Source organism: Helicoverpa zea, chromosome 5 (genome assembly GCF_022581195.2).
Source record: "Helicoverpa zea isolate HzStark_Cry1AcR chromosome 5, ilHelZeax1.1, whole genome shotgun sequence".
NCBI lineage: Eukaryota > Metazoa > Arthropoda > Insecta > Lepidoptera > Noctuidae > Helicoverpa > Helicoverpa zea.
In genome coordinates, this window is record NC_061456.1 from 10,239,007 (window position 1) to 10,259,151 (window position 20,145).

At 37.1% G+C, this 20,145-nt stretch overlaps 1 protein-coding gene across 2 annotated transcripts in view; it reads right to left on the minus strand.

Annotated features, from left to right (window-relative positions):
• LOC124630304 (vesicular glutamate transporter 1) overlaps positions 1-20,145 on the minus strand; it is a 52,182-nt gene that overhangs the window by 1,997 nt on the left and 30,040 nt on the right. For both annotated transcript variants that reach the window (XM_047164143.1, XM_047164142.1), the window contains exons 2-9: positions 6,507-6,687; positions 5,029-5,147; positions 4,416-4,530; positions 4,016-4,190; positions 3,551-3,651; positions 2,658-2,814; positions 656-828; positions 237-340 (exon numbers count right to left, since the gene is read on the minus strand). In XM_047164143.1, coding sequence (XP_047020099.1) covers positions 237-340; positions 656-828; positions 2,658-2,814; positions 3,551-3,651; positions 4,016-4,190; positions 4,416-4,530; positions 5,029-5,147; positions 6,507-6,687 — 1,125 coding nt within the window. The remainder of the gene's footprint in view (positions 1-236; positions 341-655; positions 829-2,657; positions 2,815-3,550; positions 3,652-4,015; positions 4,191-4,415; positions 4,531-5,028; positions 5,148-6,506; positions 6,688-20,145) is intronic.

A 20,145-nucleotide genomic window follows, 5' to 3' on the forward strand; every position in this document is an offset into this window, starting at 1 on the left:
GTATTTGTGTGTGTTGATCTGACTTAGCGGAGTTAGCTTTGGTCGATTCAACTGTGTGTATAAAAATAAAGTCATTTGTGAACTCATACAAAAAAGTAATAACAACATAAATTGGCATTTTTAATACACATTTAAAAATTCAATACAAATCTCATCTCAAACTTTTGTTTAACTTTTTTTAAGAAAAGTATGCAACTACGAAACAATATAAATAAATTGAATAAAGTTTTAGGTACCTGAATCCAGACCAGGCAAATCCTCCGAGACCGACTGCAATTGTCAGGAACACTATACACCCTGTTACAGTAGTCGAGTAAGCCGCCGCTACCATGAATACCGTCTGAAAGTGTTTTGAAGATCAATAGTTAGTGATAGAAATAACGTATTTATGACAATCCCGTCTTTGAGAAATACATGGAAATTTTGAAGAATAGTGAATAATGGACATCCCCATTTCTACATGTTACGTGCAGTTATATGGCTCTAGGTAAGACAGGTTTTCAGACCTTCTGGTTGTTGGGGTGCAGATCAGATCAAACACTGGTACTCGACTCAGCTACATCCAATAGACTGGAGGTCGACTCAAGAAAAGGCTAGGTAGATCTTTTCCCTTTCCCTTCCAAAAGGACCGCGTAAGTATAAAATTCAAACCCACCTGTGACAAAAAAGCCCCGCAGTTAAACAGCTTCCTAATATTAGTCCTAGACATGATTCCTCTTCGTAGCAGCCAGTCAGCCGCGTGGCCGGCGACTTGCAGTACTATCGCCATCGCTAGGTACGGCACGGCCGATAAGAAGCCGGTTTGTGATGTCTCGAATTTGAATACATCTGGAATTTAGAAAAAATAATTTGTAGTTAAATTACATTATCATTGTTTCGGTGAGGAAATACTTTATAACAAAACGAACCTTAGCTTGTGATAACATCTCGTATTCGTAACACTGTGTATATTAATTGGATAGTTACAATCGGTGCCGCTAGATGGCGTTGCAATCATTATTTTTATGCAATGAACAAAAAAATCATATAGATTTTTTATGGGTTGCCATGTGATAAGGATGTTCTACAGTTTTCTAAACTATTAAATATATGATTTTTATATTATTGTCTACTAGCAGAAAACATCTATTAACCGTAACACCGTAGAGCAGACTCCGCTAAAACATCCAATAAATGTATCAGGTAAAATACTGGAGTTTTAGGTTAAAAAACCGAACTAAAAAATAGAAAATAAATTTAAATTAAGAAAATAGTGTTCAAAATTTCAATGAATATAAATTAATAATAGTGTGAATACAAAAAATATATTAAAAAAAAAGCGTGGGGTGCTTTTTAAGGTATTATCGAAATGAAAATCACTCTACTCATATCTGTCAATAAAATATTTATAACTATTGACACCATGCACCCCACGCTTTTTTTTTAATATATTTTTTGTATTCACACTATTATTAATTTATATTCATTGAAATTTTGAACACTATTTTCTTAATTTAAATTTATTTTCTATTTTTTAGTTCGGTTTTCTATAAAAAGCGTGTTTTTTAGTTTTTTTAAAACTATTATTTATTTTCTACTTTTTAGTTTTTTTGTTTAAAGCTTTTCAGTGATACGAATAGTTATCACTATCCATACAAGTGGGAAGTTCTCATCAATACAAAGAATATAAGTCCAAACGAGGTATTTTACATATTCAGTTGTAGAGTTCCCTCGTCTTTCTCTGGTCTCCATCATCAGGTCAGCTCCCAACCTTCACTGTTGCAAAGGTCTTGTCAATACAAATAATTTAAGCCCAAACACGAGGTAGTTTACATATTCAGTTGTCGAGATCCCTCGACTTTCTCTGGTCTCCATCATCAGGTCAGCTCCAAACCTTCACTGTTGCATAGGTCTTGTCAATACAAATAATTTAAGCCCAAACACGAGGTAGTTCACATATTCAGTTGTCGAGTTCCCTGGACCCTCTCTGGTCTCCATCATCAGGTCAGCTCCAAATCTTCACAGTTGAATAGTGCTTTTAGGCGTACACCTGAGTGTCAAGTTTTTACCCTATGTATGCCTACAACTTTCGAAGGTTGCCCTCGATTTCTCAGGTTTCCATCATCAGATCCTGACCTGATGACTATGGGACCAACTGGCAGCTATTTCGAGTCGAACAAAAAAAGAATCACGTAAATCGGTCTATAAACCTCGGAGTAATCGATGTGTATGTGTAACCTCCTCCTTTTTGGGAAGTCGGTTAAAAATGGAATAATTTTATCAAATTAGTGTATTGTCATCGGTCCTCAATAAATCTACAAAGTTTGAACGAAATCTGGCCGTTTAAAGTGGGTCAAAATCGCGCCCAAAGAAGTCGGTTACAAACATACAAACATACAGGTGAAGCTAATAAAAAGCGTGTAAAAATATTAATCCTACTTATATCCTACTTATATTATAAATGTGAAAGTTTGTGAGAATGTATGGATATATGTTTGTTATTCAATCATGCAAAAACGGCTGAATCGATTTGATTGAAATTTGGTATATAGATAGGTGATACCCTGGATTAACACATAGGCTACTTTTTATCAACACACCACGCGGGCGAAGCCGCTGACGGAAGCTAGTAATACATAATGTTATGTATTTCCTACATAAAAATTAGTCAACAATACCTTGCATAAAAGTAGGTAAGAACGTAAGCAGCGTATAAAAGCCCCAGTTTTCACTGAAGTGTGCCATGACGATCGCCCACACCGGCCCCGATGTTAGCATCGCCTTCCACGGGTGACGGATCTTTGAGCCTTCCACTGCTTGAGTGCCGCGGGAGTCCTGGAATTAATCGGTAATATGTTAAGGGTGGTTAAGAAAGGTAAATTATATATACTTCCCTGCCGATTTCGGCTATGGTGACTGCTTTCAGTTATCATTGAGAGAAGAGCTAGGACGATCAGCTCTTCTATGCGCCCTTTGATGGCTGCAGTACCTTATTTTATGTGTAAACGTGCGCGAGCATTGGCTGCACGTTAGGATACCGTCCACGTAGTTATAATGAATGGCTACTGGTAAATTAATTACCCAATAAAATGTATACTAAAAATTCTCTGCTGAATAATTTGATGAAATGAATTTTATGTCTGATTATCAATATTTTGTTATGAAAGACCAATTAGGTACATACCTTAAGAAATAGTTATTCAACAAAAACGTAATACTAAATTAGAATTTATTTCTCCAATCGATCCAACTTTTAAGATGCCAAGAAGAAAAATAAATTATAGTTCGGCCATTCAGAGAATGCGTTCCTGACACGTCGCGATTGAACTGACGACGTAACTTTGCAATGGCGTTGCAGTTACGATAAAAATATTTTTGCTGGTTGTTTACCGTTTTAACAATTGAGGAGCATTAAAACAACATTATTATATCAATAATCAATGAATGTTATTACGTCGTCAGTTCAATCGCGACGTGTCAGGAACGCATTCTCTGAATGGCCGAACTATAGTTGCTTTATTTGTATGTGCTCTAATATTTTGAGCTATCTATGTATTAAAGTAAGTCTTGCCTGTATGTATTTAAGTTCGGCAGGACTGATGTGAGGGTCTTTCTCAGGAGATTCCTTTACGACGAGCCACCAAATCGTCGTCCATATTAAACCCGAAAGACCTGGAAAACGCATAATTTTTATGTTAATCGTGAAAGAATATGTTTTACACTTTTTGATGGGTGTACAAGCCCACAAGCTGCCTGGTATCAATTTTTTTTCTGAACCAGTTATCTGGAGTTCTAAAATTAATTTCTTATGGTTCCAGACGTATCACGAAATATAAAGCTTATATTTACCAGGGCTTATATCTTCACTGGTCTATTACACAAAATTAAAGGAATGAAATACCAGAATGTGTTGGCTACCATCTTTCTTTCTCTATTGCGGCCTTACCGAAGTAAGATAGGTACCTATTGTTTGAAAATACAAGCGTTTTAAAAGCTGTTCAACCTCTTTCAACCTCAAATCACAGACAATACTCACCAAAAACATAGAATATCCCCGGCCAGCCAGTATAGTGAGCTAACAGAGAACATATGGGCATGGACACCACAGTGCCGGCGTAGCTGCCGCTGAACGCGAAGGTTGCCAGTCGAGCCCGCTCCGAGCTCGGCGCCCAGCGGGACCATACTGCGTGGATGCACGGGTATGTCACACCCTGGGGGAAGTTGGACGTTAATATTATGATAAATGATAAAACAAGGAAATAAAGTATTTTATTCTTAAATTTTAATTAAGCTGCTTATCTAAGAAGTCACACATTTTCAAGAGTTCTTGCTTATTTTTTATTCCACAAAAGTTGCAGGTTTGTCTCCTTTCGTTCGATTTCCAGTTATGGATGTTGTACCTTACAGTTTAAAGAATATACCCCAGTAAGCCTTACCTCAAATAATCCCTCGACAACTCGAACAGCAATCAAGAGCGCAGTACTGGTATGCGCAAGCGGCGGTGTGAAAAGAGTCAGCAAAGATGTCGCGCCAATGCCTATCGCGAACACCCTGTAGAGTTATTAAAAAGTCAATTGATTAATTGTGAAATGTTATCATCAACAGCTTTTCTTATTTTATATTACTCTTCAACAGAGGCTTTTTTTTACAGCTGTCAATAAAGTGATTAAGATCAATGTATAATTTTCGATTGAGTGAGTTACATGAGTTGGTATCTAAGGGAATTGCTGTACGACGGTGACCATTGACCAAGTGGGGCATGTAGATAAAACCCTGTGTCCAATTATAAGCTTTATTGGGAGCTGTAAAGTAGTTCTGATTAAGATCAATGTATAATTTTCGATTGAGTGAGTTACATGAGTTGGTATCTAAGGGAATTGCTGTACGACGGTGACCATTGACCAAGTGGGGCATGTAGATAAAACCCTGTGTCCAATTATAAGCTTTATTGGGAGCTGTAAAGTAGTTCCGAACTTCAGAACATAATTCCGTGTCCCCTATGTAAGTGTTGTGTATGTGTGTGTGTGTGTTCTATAAAACGGAACGAACCTGTTACCTCCTATTTTAGCCGCGAGCCAGCCGCCAGGCAGCTGCGTGATCAGGTACCCGTAGAAGAAGGAACTCAACACCAGACCCTTGGTTTGAGAGCTCCAGTCAAACTCTGGAATCTGAAGAACGAAGCGATATAGCGACTAAATGATGAGAAGCTCGATATTTTACGTCTAGACATGAGAAATAAACGTTCGTACTTCTTTTTGAATGTGATAGAAGTCCTAAGCTACATCAGGATATCTTGGCAGAAAATATCTCAAAGGACATGTCACAAGATTAACGACATGTACTGCGAAAGGACTTCCTAGGCTTAAACATATCAAAGAACTCAACTGTTGTCACAAACAGTCCTCAATTACAGGTTCTTTCATCAAAAGTATTTACTTATTTTTGCAAGACTATCCAACTGATGTCTTCCTAAGATAAAACGGCAATGTTTCGCTAAGAGCTTCCTGGACACAAACCATGTAACTGGTGGAAGCAATAAATAAAGAGCTGAGGATTAAAAGCCTCTCAATGTAAGCGTATCTATTAGTTTGCCAATAAAACAAAATGCTTGAATGAATTTGGGATCGAGGCTATTAGCGCTACGGTTACTAAGTGAGGAGTAAGTCGGAATAAATTGGTACTGTCATTTGGGATTTGAATAAAAAAAGTCGTGGTGGCCTAGTGGGTAAAGGACCAATCTCTCAAGTATGAGGGCGCGGGTTCGATCCCAGGTCAGGCAAGTACCAATGCAACTTTTCTAAGTCTGTATGTACTTTCTAAGTATATCTTAGACACCATTGGCTGTGTTTCGGATGGCACGTTAAACTGTAGGTCCCGGCTGTCATTGAACATCCTTGGCAGTCGTTACGGGTAGTCAGAAGCCAGTAAGTCTGACACCAGTCTAACCAAGGGGTATCGGGTTGCCCGGGTAACTGGGTTGAGGAGGTCAGATAGGCAGTCGCTTCTTGTAAAGCACTGGTACTCAGCTGAATCCGGTTAGACTGGAAGCCGACCCCAACATGATTGGGAAAAAGGCTCGGAGGATGATTTGAGATTTGAATAGAATTTCAGTGTTTTGTTCGTTTGCGTAGTGTTTCGTTTTGTGAGAGGTCATTGAATCTTTTATAGCGGGATTAGAGACAACAATCTGACATCTCTCTATTTTCTAAGCTCTACAAGTGATTGCTATTATTTCCGTAAAAACACACTCCCATATCTTTAGCTTGGGTTGACGAAAGATAATGTACTAAGTAGGTATATTACATGCTATTGCCATCGGGTTTGATTCCTAGCTCCGGCCACAGTAGGTTTTCAGGTCTGCAAGTTGCACCGTGCGAGGCACATAAAGACGACTGCTCACCTAGGAGCAATCGTTGTCAAAACTCCAGGTCAGAAGCCGTTAGGAGGATTAAGAAACTCTAACAAAAAGCCACGTTGGATGACAAAAGCTGCAGCTAACTCGATACGAAGATCAAAAGTCAACTCACATAAACAATAGTGCCATTTTCCAGCTTAGTCTCCACAGGTTCTGTCATGGCGACCACGGCAACTGACAGGTTCACCCTCAGCGCGTAAACGTTGAAGAACCCGAAGAATGCCAGTATCGCTACCACCAGCCGTCTCCGCCGCCAGAAGCACCATGACATCTGATGGTCTTTGGACTGCTCTCTGGAAATAAAAGAAGTGAGTTATTTATTAAGTAGGTAGGAACTACTACTTTGTTTTGGAGGTACTTCACCTTATATGTTCGGGGTACTGCTGACTTACTAAGCTGTTCCCCGCGGTTTCATTCGCGTACCGAGGCCACTGCTTTCCGAACCCGGATTAAAAGTAGCCTGACTTAATAGTTTTGGCATGAAAGCATGATAGACAGGCAAAGTTACACAGTTCCACATTGATTAGATTTTGCAAGGATTAGAAATTAAAATCAAAGAATCTAAGTGACATCCTTCGATGAAGTTATTAGGTACTGTGTACAAAACTATTTATAGAAACCAGGACAATATTCGACAGTCACCTGTTCAAGCACATATTATTATATAAGTTATTTTACTATTGTTTTGTTCACGTAGGAACAAACATAATACGATTTTCTAACATAAATAATGAATATTGTTAGTCTGGTCATGAATGCGTATAAACCTAATGAATCTACGAGAGATACGATTTCCTTACACTAGAGACCAAAACCATCCTCTTGCTAAACTCTACGAAAACGGCTTCCATTCAATATAACCTATAATCTACCTCAAATTCCAATAGGAACACAATAAGTATCTTATAGCGAAGCCATTTATTTAGGACCGCGAACACTTCCCCTAAACTGATTACTTGTAATTAATTTACCTCGTCTCGAGATAAGGTGAAGATCGTAGGAAAAGAAAAGTGATTTAGTGAAACTATTTATCTAGTCATTATCGTACACAATAGGGAAACCTGATTTTGAAACACGTAAGGCTGTGGGGCAATTATGTGCGTTATTAGAGCTCAACTGATTCAGCACTACCATGTACACTGATGTTGAAAGTTTTTAGTCTTATGGACTGCTTTTGTACGAGAGTTTGTTTCGAACTGATGTAGATAATTCGTTTAAAAAATTCCATGAATATAAACTGCATGCAGTTTCTGTCGAGAGCTATTTTGTCAGCATATAGTTTGATCGGGCTCTTAAATCAGCATGAAGATCAATGGTAGTGTTGCGCATATTACAATGAACAGGCAGACTGAGAAGTTTGATAGGCTTCGCAATAAACTGTCTGCAAACCATCGTAACAATTAGTATCAGCCGACTCTGGTGCTGCTTGGGTAAAAAATGACGATGTCTTGTTGATAGATGTGCAGATATTCTCAAAGGCGAAAGAAAACGAGCAAATGCAGCAACAAACTACATACATCAAATGCTTTGAGAATCATTGGACTAAACTATTCCAAGAAATAGTATCGTGTCTTGTAACGTTACAAGACAGGTTCATATTACCGAGAATAAAAGATACGAAGTGGACTCCGAAATATAGTGTCCCTCGAAGTTTGATGAAACGGAACAGATGGATGGATGGATTTAAAATACGAGGCAAAACTTATGGCTTATTCATTAAAATACTCTATCTGGTCCATTTATTTATTTAAGCAATACGTATTCCTGTCGGATTTGGACAACAGACATCTCAAGCCAATAAATTATTCCTTAAAGACAGACCCACGTCCCCGATAACACCTGAGATTATGTACGTCGATTAGGGCAGCTAATTAATCATTCTGTTTACGTATTATGAGACCCGTCCAGCATCAATTATGGCCATACAAGATTGTCGCTACATGGTAAGGCTATTACACAGCGATTAAGTTCCTTGCGAATCTATACTAAGCTGAAGAGTTTGTTTGTTTGAACGCGCTAATCTCAGGAACTACGGGTCGGATTTGAAGATTTCTTTCAGTGTTAGATAGCCCATTTATCGAGGAAGGCTATTGGCTATTTATCCTGGTACGGGAAGTAGTTCCCACGGGATGCGTGTGAAACCGCTGGCAGAAGCTAGTTTGATAATAATTGTCATGTATTTGGATTGTTAATAGTCAAAAAGAGGAATAAATGTTCTTTTGGTTTTCCTCGGATTAACTCACCTCCTGAGTTCTTTGAGTAGTTTTTCGTCTGTCAGTGTAGCGGAGAATGTAAACTATTGGCCAACAGAATAATATGAAATAGGTGCCTACTAAAAATCGAATAAAGGTACCTAAATATAATGTAAAAAAAAGTTAAATTACGGTAGGTATTGATTAATATTATTATTAACAAAGAGTTTGTATCAAATTAAAATAGCCGACATACAAAAAGAAAATGGCTACGTATTAATTTCACGGCAATTAACACTGGAATGTAATATAATTGTGCTCTCTTATTCGTTCATAAATAAAATACTTTGTTACAAGGAAATTCCTTTAACGATGCGTGTTGAAAGGTTATTTTGGAAAAAGGTAGGTACCCTTTTAACGGTCCTGTTTTTCTCGAGGCTTGATATTTTTTGTCGATTCATTAGAATATCTACTATTTACTTTTGAAGTTAAAGACACTGGATACACTGCAGGTATGTGCTATAGTACTGAGACAATGTGAAGGAAAACTTCATGAGGAAACCTGGACTTAGCCTGTAATCTAATGAGCTAAGGCTATGAAACTTAATGAGGAAGATGTACCTATAGGTATACTTACAACTTCTTCTTTCAACTGGTGGATCCAATATGATAGATCTATAGCAGGATAATTTAAAATGATTGTAGTTCCTGTAGTTTCAACACAACAGTAGGCAGATTTAAATAAAATACTAGGTTTATACATATCATATATTTTCATAAAAATGTGTCAATGAACTTTACAAAAGCTGTATGCAATAAGATAACAATCACTTGTAGACGCACGTTCACTATGGTTGCGCCATTCCTTCTACTGACATTGACATTAGGGTCACGTCGTTATAAGCCTAAAGTATAGGTGTTAATAGTCTTGGGTGTTTATTCTAGTAATGTGAGGAATGCAAAACATTTGCGAAGTTAATCATTATTTCAATATGCATAAATGAAGGCGCATGTTATTGCGTATTGTCGCGACAGGTCATTTGATTGTCCTGTCATTGACCATAGACGATGGATTTATGTATCTTCACTGCAGTGTATTCTAATGCTCGGATATCATTGCAGATTCACAATCTGGCTGGATTCATTTTTTTATCTGGTGAAGGTAAAACTTTTGACGTATGTCTACATGTATGTCTTGTATATTTTCTCACCCCCTGTGCTGTGATGGCCACTTGCCAAGCGGCGTGTGGAGTATGGCCAAGCCTTTGCCACAACTAATAGTGCTTCATCATCTAGCTATAATTTTCCCAATTACCTACATTAGGGTCGGCTTCTAATCGAACTGCATGCAACTGAGTATCGGAGTTTTACTTGGAGCGACTGCCTATCTGACCTCCTCAACTCAACCTAGATACCCGGGATATCCGATACCCCCTGTGTTAAACTGACAGCCGTTATCGTTATACAAAGTACCTAGTAGTTGTTTTGTTTCAATATTTGTGGTAAATTACAGGATCCAACGGATCCAATATCAACCATTCTAACAATCTAAACATATTTCCTTAGGCATAGTAAAGTTATTCAGGTCGCGGTTACAAGTATCGAGTTAACCAGTATTTCGAAACCAGCACTTGTAAAACAGGAAAATTGGTAACGATGTAGTAAATATTTTGTTAGGCAAAGTCATAAGTACAATGGTTAAGCAAACAAGTTATCTTGGACCATTGATAAGTGACCGGTTTGGATTATTGCGTGTGATATGTGATAATGCGTTTTGTTTGAGCAATATAATTGAAGCATTTTATGTCAGTTGGTGAAATATATTTGTTGGGATATGGTGACTGACAAAGAAAACTCAAGGTAAGAATGAAGTAGATGATGACGCGGATGGTTTTTACTCTTGTGCAGCGCGAGAAACATCGATAATGAATTTCTACACTGAACAGAATACGGGCCCACCATAGTTATTGCTAAGATAGACACTTACTACTATTCCACATCTTTTACTGCTCTTCGAATCTCATGAAATAGAAATACATTAGCACGGTTGAAGTATTTCCTCGGGCGAATTTCTTCACTGGAATTTATCTACAGTATGAGTCACTAAATCAAAATGTTCGACCTGCATTTGGTTAGGTACCTATATCAGATGGAAACTGTTGCATTTTAACCCGCAGTGCAGTTATACTGAAGAATCATTTAAGTATGGATGTATACTTACCCTGATCTCGACAAGAACATAGATAGAAAATATACGGAAGAAGTGCAGAAAAGTTAGCGTTGGATCCTTAAGCCAAAGCTATTAAAGGTGCCTTCGCTTTTATAACACTTATTAGGTAAACACAACACACAATGCTATATAACTTCTTTGCCGGCCTTATATTAACCTCTTTACATAACATCACGAACAATTTTCCTATAAACCATTACGATTATCGCAAAACAAACACACAAATGAAGGTGAACACACACATAAGGATAAAAACTCACGTATTTACATGTACTTCACAGTTAATTTCCATTAAATCCAGAAAGTTTTCATGCATATTAATACCAGTACCAGATTTATTTATTCTGGAACTTTCTTCGACTGTATAACTTGGTAATAGTCCGTGCTTACTCCGATAGCCTCGGGACCTCGAATGCCATGACTGGGTTATTTTTGTTGGCGACAAACGTAGTTCATATATTTATAGGTATTAAGCTCGCCCTTGTGAGTGAGAAATGGTTGGAAATTCGCATTAGAATAGCATTAAGGTTGACTAATGTCAAAGCCTGTTGTTAAATGTTTGCATGGTTTTTATAAAAATGTGTGGTTGGTCTATTGGTTCAGCTTGTACCAAATTTCTTGGTTTACTTATCAGACTTTTTCAGATATCCTGTGACTTGCATTATCTGATCATTTCTAGAACACAAAGATTGCATTAACTTCGATGGAGCTTGTATCCATAGCTTTACCTACATTATTCCTTTACCTTATTTTTTAAGTCATGTCTGCAATTTGAAACATGGCTTAGTAACTTAGGAAAGCGCTTCTTACAGAAAGAGCGTGATAGTAAATAAATCGTTTGTTACATCGGAGATTAAGTGCGAAAATAGCTTCTTGTAGTAGGTAACTATCGCAATAAATGGTATGGGCATGTAATGAGGAGGGATGATACGCATGCAACAAAGTGTGTGCTAAGTATGAATGTAGATGGATGGAGAGGAAGAGGAAGAGCTAAGAAAAGATGGATGGACTGCCTAAAAGATGACATGGATAGGAAGGGAGTGAGTGTCAGTATGACGAGTGACAGGAGAAAATGGAAGAGGATGACACATTGCGCCGACCCCAAACAAAATTGGGAACGGAGCAGGAGGAAGAAGAAGAGCTATCGCAATAAATCCAGAAGAGTTTGTTATTACGTACAGACTAAAAAAATCAATGAAATACTGAATAATCCTTATCAAATGTCATTATTCATTGGATATTTTCACGGTGTTTCATTAATTAAACCCACTCACTTTCTTATCAATTTTATTGGTCACACTCAAATTGAGTAGACAACGTCATGGGGTATTTTGTATTGTATCGGAAAAGCCAATTTTCAAGGGCTTAGATATGTTACATAAATATATTCAGAGTAGATACGTTACTATAGTATATTTGGTTTAGATTTAACTTTGTTAGTTTTGGAGAGTAAATACCTAATGACTTAATTCTGCTAAATAATACTAAGGAGCTAAGTATCTTGCCTGATACTGATCTGGTATTTTTTTAAAGTAATGAGAGTCTGCAAAAGAAGATTTTAGGTTCTGACTTAGCACTTTCTAGATTTTAAAATTAAAGAGATATTCCCCTACATGTTTACTAGAACAAAATGACACAGCTCTTCAAATAATTAGATTACGCATTCTGTGACAATGATATGGACTGCTCAATTATCAACAAAGTCACGGTAAGTGCAGTATTTCAGTTATGAACCCCGCCACTAACAATACCAAACTACGATCCAATGAATCTGTTAATTACAATATAATCTTCAAAATTGACGAAGGAGGTCGTCACCCCTTTACTAAGAACTTGTCTAGAATAAGTTTATTAGATAACAACAATATCTATAACGGTAAACAGTTTAATTATATCAGAGTGCATTAAATTACTTAAAGGCAAAGTACGTGAAGTTATGAAAAGCGAAAGTATATTGTATCTGGAGGTCGCTGTGAACTGTTAATTTTGATATTTAATACGACACGTACTCTGAAATGTATTAAGAAAACGTATTGGGTTACCAATTGTATCTATACTAATGTTATAAGGCTGATGAGTTGGTTTGCTTGAACGAGCTGATCTCAGGAAATACTGGGCCAATTTGAATAAGTAAAAAATAATTGCCCATTTGTTGAGAATAGTTATAGTTCAACTGTTTATGGGACGGGAGGAAATTGCTGGCGAATAGTCATATTCCCAGTTTTCTTCAGCACAAGATTGATTTTCAACTTGCCTACACGATGTTAAAATACTGGGCTTTGATGATTAGGACTTAATAAAGTTATGTAATCCGGGTACATTTTCGACAAACTTGCTTACCAAGTGATAACATGCCAAAGGCAGTCCCAACTGAGACGTGCCAGTAATTTTGACTTGTTAAGGCGTTACAGGGGGTGGACGTCGAGATAAGATGAATATTGTTGGCATGAATTGCCAGCAATAGGGAATCTTGTGAAATAAATCTTAATAACACTAATATGTACATATTTGCACCTGCCATAGTGTTCTTGTGAGTAAACGGCTCGTCGATTATCAGACTATTCTAGATGGCCAGATGTATAACGGATATTTATGAAAGAAAGGGCTAAAACTTTTTTCATAATATCATCCTTTGATCTTTCCTTCATACTGATCCCTTATACTAAAGAAGCAATTTCGGACACCTGCTGCAAGAAGGGTCTAGAAGTTTGAATCCTTTATTTATAGCATAAGTAGGACCTGATTAACTTTTAGGAGCAGTATTAAGTTTTCTCAGTTATACATAAATCAGAAGTCCGTATTTTATCACACAACAGCTGCAGCGAGTAAACATAGCTTTGTGCTAGGTTCATTATGTATTTACCTTTTACAACTCAGCGGTCAAGGCCTTGATACTCCAGTCTGCATTACAATTTATGTTTGTTTATCCACTCACAACGCCAATAACAGTAAAATGTGATGTCAATGACAGAGAACAGAAGTTTGAATAACACTATAGATCAGCAGAAATGTACTGTTCATTGGGTGCGAGGATAGACCTCGGAGAATTCTCATGAACCTGCTAATTAAAACAGTGAAAATTCGCAGCTGGTAGTGACAGACTGACACTTAAACACTACCATGCAAAAGAACAGTAGATTGCCAGTTGCCTTAACCTCATAAAAATTGCTAACTTAATTATATTCGTTTTTAAATTGTAGCGAAATTATTCTGAAAAGGTAGGTAACACGAAACAATGAGTCGGTTACTCAGAAATAATAAGTGACATGTTATGTCAAATTAAGGCAAAAAGTCCGGTGCTAATTTATATGAACTCTTGTTCCTGAAGTCCCTAAAGCAATCAGTCCGAATAAGTGTGTCAGGAACGGAAAAAATGGCAATCTCTTCCTCCTTTTGACGCGTTTTAATGAGGTTTATACACCCATGGCTGTTTTAAATAACACACTTTCTAGAATGTCGCCAATTCAGTACACAAGAAGAGCATACAAATGAACACCTTTAGAAAACTCCATAGAAAATAAATTCAATATAGATAAGCTTCGCCTTATCCGGGATTGACCCAGTAGGTATATCCACGACATGAACCGGGATTGAAACTGATCATTTTCGTGCCTTAATTTATTGATAAACACAAAAGAAGTTCAATCTATAGGATCCATCACCTGTATGTAAAAAAGTGATGGATAATCTGCTTCATAAAATATCGTCCATATATGAAAAGACCTATCTCATAAAGGGCAATAATGTCTGGTAAGTTACGGGTGGACCCAAACATGACAGAAACAATTGAATGTGCACAATAACTCTACTCAATGTAGGTAATATGGTAAATGATGATATTTGGACAACTTCCAACACAAAGGTTTACTCTGTATGCAGTAAAAGAACTTCTCATGCATACACATGGTCAAATTAGGGCATAAGAATCGAAGCACAGTCGTTTTGCACCTTTGTATCTGTTGTTACAAACTGAGATCAGATTTCTGTGGCTGACAATCGAATGCTAACATTAGGTAAATAGAGAGTTTATAATGGCAGCGAACTAACAACAAAAATATCACTTTCATTTTTCAATAATTCTTGTTGCGTATATGTCCATGCGCGTACGTGAAGTAATCAAACGCTTTTGCAAAATCTATTGCACATCTAGTTTAAGTGGTTTTACTAGGTGTTTTCGCTAAAAATTGTGTGTCGCTAGGCCATTAAATCAACAAGGAGTTATGTTTAGGTACCACTGAGCGCTGATGATGATGATTTTTGCAAAGAATTTAGAACTATTCCACATGAGGGATCGGTGATTTACCGTAGATCTATTGGCAAAAGTTACCAAAACGTCGATATGGTCATATTTTTGACCATCAAATACCTACCTATTACGAAAAATAACATAAAACAAAAACAAGGTGAAGTTGATAAAAGTGTAGCCAAGCAAAGATCGGCTCCTTACGCGTTGACAAGAATAGGGTAACTGATTTATTATGTAGATTGCAGCCACTTTTATACTTTGAAAGCATACTTTATTCTATGCACTGGCTTTGCCTTTGACTAAGTTTTCATGTAGCGGATGCAGATACGATTAGAGTATAATAAAGAAGAATTCTGTTTTTTATCTAGGTATAGGTGCTGCGGGTTGTTCGAAAGAGATACCGCGGCCCTGGTACATAAAAGGCCTATGATGGAACACGACGGTTTTTAGTCAGTAAGAATCTGACACTCCCTCTACGCTGCTAACCCACAGCGGGAGGGGTCATTTGATGATTTTTGACGTCGTTAAAAAAAAAATGATCTAGGTATAGGTATGACTTTTCATGTGATAAAATTTTAATTGGGTAAAGATACCGTGGAACTAAACGCAGCATATTTTTGGAGAAAAAAAAGTAGGTAGGTAGTATAATGTTACTACCAATAACTCTGGAAAGACGAACGAGAAAAACATATCTTAGCGCCATGACCGTGACGCGTGTTCTAAATGCGCAGAAATTTTCTCATAAAAAGGCGTTTATAATCAACAGTCTACATTTTAAATACAAAAACAAAACATTACTCTACACCAACGTATAATTCAATAACAAAACTAAACAGATTTTCAACGCAACAAATTGTAATGGCAAGCATAATATTTTAATCTTAGCAAATTGCATTCCAATAGCTGCTACAAAAGTTGTGTAAACAAAAATTTGAAACAATTTGGAACAAAACGCAACTAGCAGACAAAGATGAGACAAAAACTGAAGTAGAAGATCACATCTTCTGACAAAATGTCATCAATAAAATTACCCGCAGTGACGTAAACAGTACGTGGGCAAATAATAACGAAAACCAATCAATTGCCTCACACACACAATATAACGATCGAGTAATTTTATTAATGAAAGACAAAAATAACACAATTACTTCTGAGAAGAAAAACACCACAAAATTGTTGGTAAACAAAGTTCCTACAACCGTCGTCTTGAAATTTTCCCCTCCATTCATGGCTTACCTCGTTAAGGAAAGGTCCCTAGTGCAATATTAATTCGATGGGAACCATAAGATGTTCGACACGGGTGTCGAATTGGCGACGACCTAATTAGGTTGTGACCCAATTACTATTTTAAAGGTTCAGTTACGAGAAATCCGTTCATTCTTTAGATTGATGCGCCATTTTATAGAAATCAATCGTGTTTCGGGCCGTTAGGTTTTCAATGCTGATAAAGGTACTGTGTCATTGTCAGGAGGTATTCAAGCGACCAAATGGGACTTTGGTATCAGCCCAAACCTTACTTGCTTAAAATTTTTAACTTTGGCCCGACATGTATTTATGTCTACATAATATGAACTTTACAATACTTTGCGTGGCATTTCTTTTCAATCAAATCTTCATTGTCAAATTCTTTTACAATATATTTCTATGCTGATACTTTTAATATTGTCTTCGGAAACAATAATAGTATTGTTATATTATGAAAACTGTTACAATTCCATAAATTATGAATGTCAAGTTAAGTAATTATTTGGATGAGTTATGAGTAATCAATGAATTTCTACCAAGTAATGTCCTAATGTTAAAGGGCACAACATTTTATAACAGACTTATTTCGTTCAATATAACAGTTCTACACCTATAATACCTGATTATACTTTTCTAACAAGTCATTTCCAATTAGGTAAATGCATTGGCAACACCTTTCATATTCGAGGTTGAAACATATTGCCAGTGGAAACCGTGTAAAATGCTAGGTAGGTTATGCGGAAATATAAAAAAAACGACATGTCATGCTGGTCTGAGATTTTTTATAACTAGTTGTTTTCCTTTGTCTCAGTTAAAAATAGATAGAATGTTAGTGCTGTTAAAATATATCACCGGGCACTTTTAAAGACCTAAATAAATACAGTCAGGCAGTTCAGTGTATTTCCGAATACCTTACGAGACGTTGTCGTCCTTAATCTTTTTGATGTGAAAGTGATAGGCTTTGTACACAGCACCAGAACTAAGAGTGTATTTGGATACGTTCATAGTGGCATTTTAGTCTACACCATTTTTATTTCCTTCGCTATCATTAGAGCGATAAAACTGGCATGTTACAACGCACAACGCAAGTACGCAACAACCCAGACTAGAGGCATGAATGAAATGCTATTTTTAAATCTTGTTAAACGCTCAATGGAATTTTTCATGGAAAAGTACTAGCCTAACATGTTCTAAAGAATGATAAATGCATTCGTGCAGCCAGAACATGTATTCAATTCCGCATTTTTTAAATCGTAGGTAGTCGTCATCATCCTCCAAGCCTTTTCCCAATCATGTTGGGGTCGGCTTCCAGTCTAACCGGATTCAGCTGAGTACCAGTGCTTTACAAGAAGCGACTGCCTATCTGACCTCCTCAACCCAGTAACCCGGGCAACCCGATACCCCTTGGTTAGACTGGTGTCAGACTTACTGGCTTCTGACTACCCGTAACGACTGCCAAGGATGTTCACTGACAGCCGGGACCTACAGTTTAACGTGCCATCCGAAACACAGTCAATGGTGTCTAAGATATACTTAGAAAGTACATACAAACTTAGAAAAGGTGCATTGGTACTTGCCTGACCTGGGATCGAACCCGCGCCCTCATACTTGAGAGGTTGGTCCTTTACCCACTAGGCCACCACGACTTTTAAATCGTAGGTAGTCGTCATTGAATGGAAATAGTTTATCCACATTTATACAAGGTAGGTACACCGCAGAATTAAGTAGGTATTTACAACATACATACCTACATGTTGTCTAAATGTTTACGAGTATACTACCCGCATCAGAAATGGGCAGATGATGATGGATGATTAAGTAGTTAAAACGGTAGAAGTGTCAACCGAATTCTAGGCAGGATAAGCCGACGGCACTGCAATGCAAGTTTATGTCCATGTTCTACAACTTCTAACAAAGTAAGTTAGGCTTAAAACATACTCAAAAAAAACTTTTAAACTTTTCATACTGTCCGCGGTCGAAACCCGCGAAGTTTCTTGCGAAAAAATGGCAGTTTTATAGTCCGGGTCGGATGGTATTTCTTGAAGAAAATCGTATCAGTATCGTTGAAAGTTTAACTTCTTCCAGATTGTTTCTCGTATGTTTGAAAACATTGCAAAAAGTATTAACCTGACTCAATGAATTTATGTAGGTACATAAAGTACTTACAGGTAAGGTTTTATCGCCAGCTAAACCGCATGTGATGACGTAAGCATTACATAGCACGACATCAGTTCTACGACCCCTGACCTCAACAGTAACGTGACTGCAAGTTACATTTACAGACAAGATCTACCAACAATAACTGGTAATCAAGATAACTTTGAAGGTACAAGAGAAACTTTTAAATATATTTTTAAGATTAAAACACCGAGTGTTATGATCGATGGATGAGTGAGTGACTGAAGGTTTTTGACATAAAACGACAGGGTATCTATTAGCAATACGTACTTTATAGAGTTCCGTATGAGTCTTGTCACTGTTAACCTATGTATGACGCAAAAAGAGGGTTTTTTCAACTTTGACGGCTATGCATAGTATGCATGTCTGTTTGTCATGTCAACGTGGCAGCACGACTTTTCAAACGGATGAATCGATTTTGTATCATTGTTATGTGTACATATCCTTGTATCCTTCAAAATTCAGTCCTAAATAGCTGTTACATCATTTGAAGTTCTATCCTATAAAACAGTGTCGTAATAACAACCCATCCTAATTCCCTACCTAGATAAACCCAGCAGAATGATAGCTAGCTTTGTTACTCCGATAAGCGTTCCGTAGTAAAACGGATCATTTGTTTCGATATCTTTAATCGTAGTTAGAGCTACGGACTCCAGGATTTGGAGCGAATAGTGATATATTTTAGCAGAAACTTTGTGAGTAAATAGGTTGAATTATATCCCCTTGGGTCATTTTTCTTAAAGAAGTTTTTATTAAGACCTAAAGAGTGTGTTATTTTCTGGCCGTCGAATTCGAAAAAAAGGAATCCGCAATTAAAAGTTTACATATTTTGTTTAATTAATCAAATTACAACCGGCAAATATCAAATCTGAAATTACGATAAAGATTTTGTCCTCAAACAAATGATCTAATTAACTACGAGACTACGATAAGAGCTACTTCTATTTTCGGTTAGCACATTCCGGTATATAATATTAAATATTTACAATATAACGGTATTACTTCCAATAACAACTGTAGCATTCTACAATAACAAGCTTATCTTCACGGTACAAGCGCAGATTGAACTAATAATTACGAGGTAAACTCGAACATCACAGCGAATTGCCTAATTAGGTACAGATGCGATTTTTAAGGCGAAAGCATAGCCCAACGACCTTGAGCAATTGAACAAAACAAGCGGCCAGCGCTGCCCACCCCGCGCGCCCGCGGTAGCAGCCCCGCGCGCCCGCGTATTCCCCCGCCCGTCAATGAGTATCGCCGCACGAAGATGCGTTCGAAGCATTTCTATCGCTAGGTACCTATTTAGCTTTTATCTTCATAAATCGATTGAATGAATATTAGCAATGCTTGTTTTAAAAAAGTATAGTTTTTGAAAAAAGTATTCTTTAATGAGTATGATAGGTATTGTAGTTAGTGTTACAGTAAAAAACTAAAATATCAGTTTTGATTTAAAGAAATTTATTCTGATAAGAACAATACATAATAGGTTCACTTACAATGAGATACAAAGTAGGTATTCTTATATCTAAATTATAATAATACATTTTGCCTCCGATGCGTGTTGGTGAAGTTATACAAAAGAAATATGTATATACCTATATAAGTTTGTAATTGCTAACATTTCCACCAAACATAGCTAAGAACACTCAACAAAGAA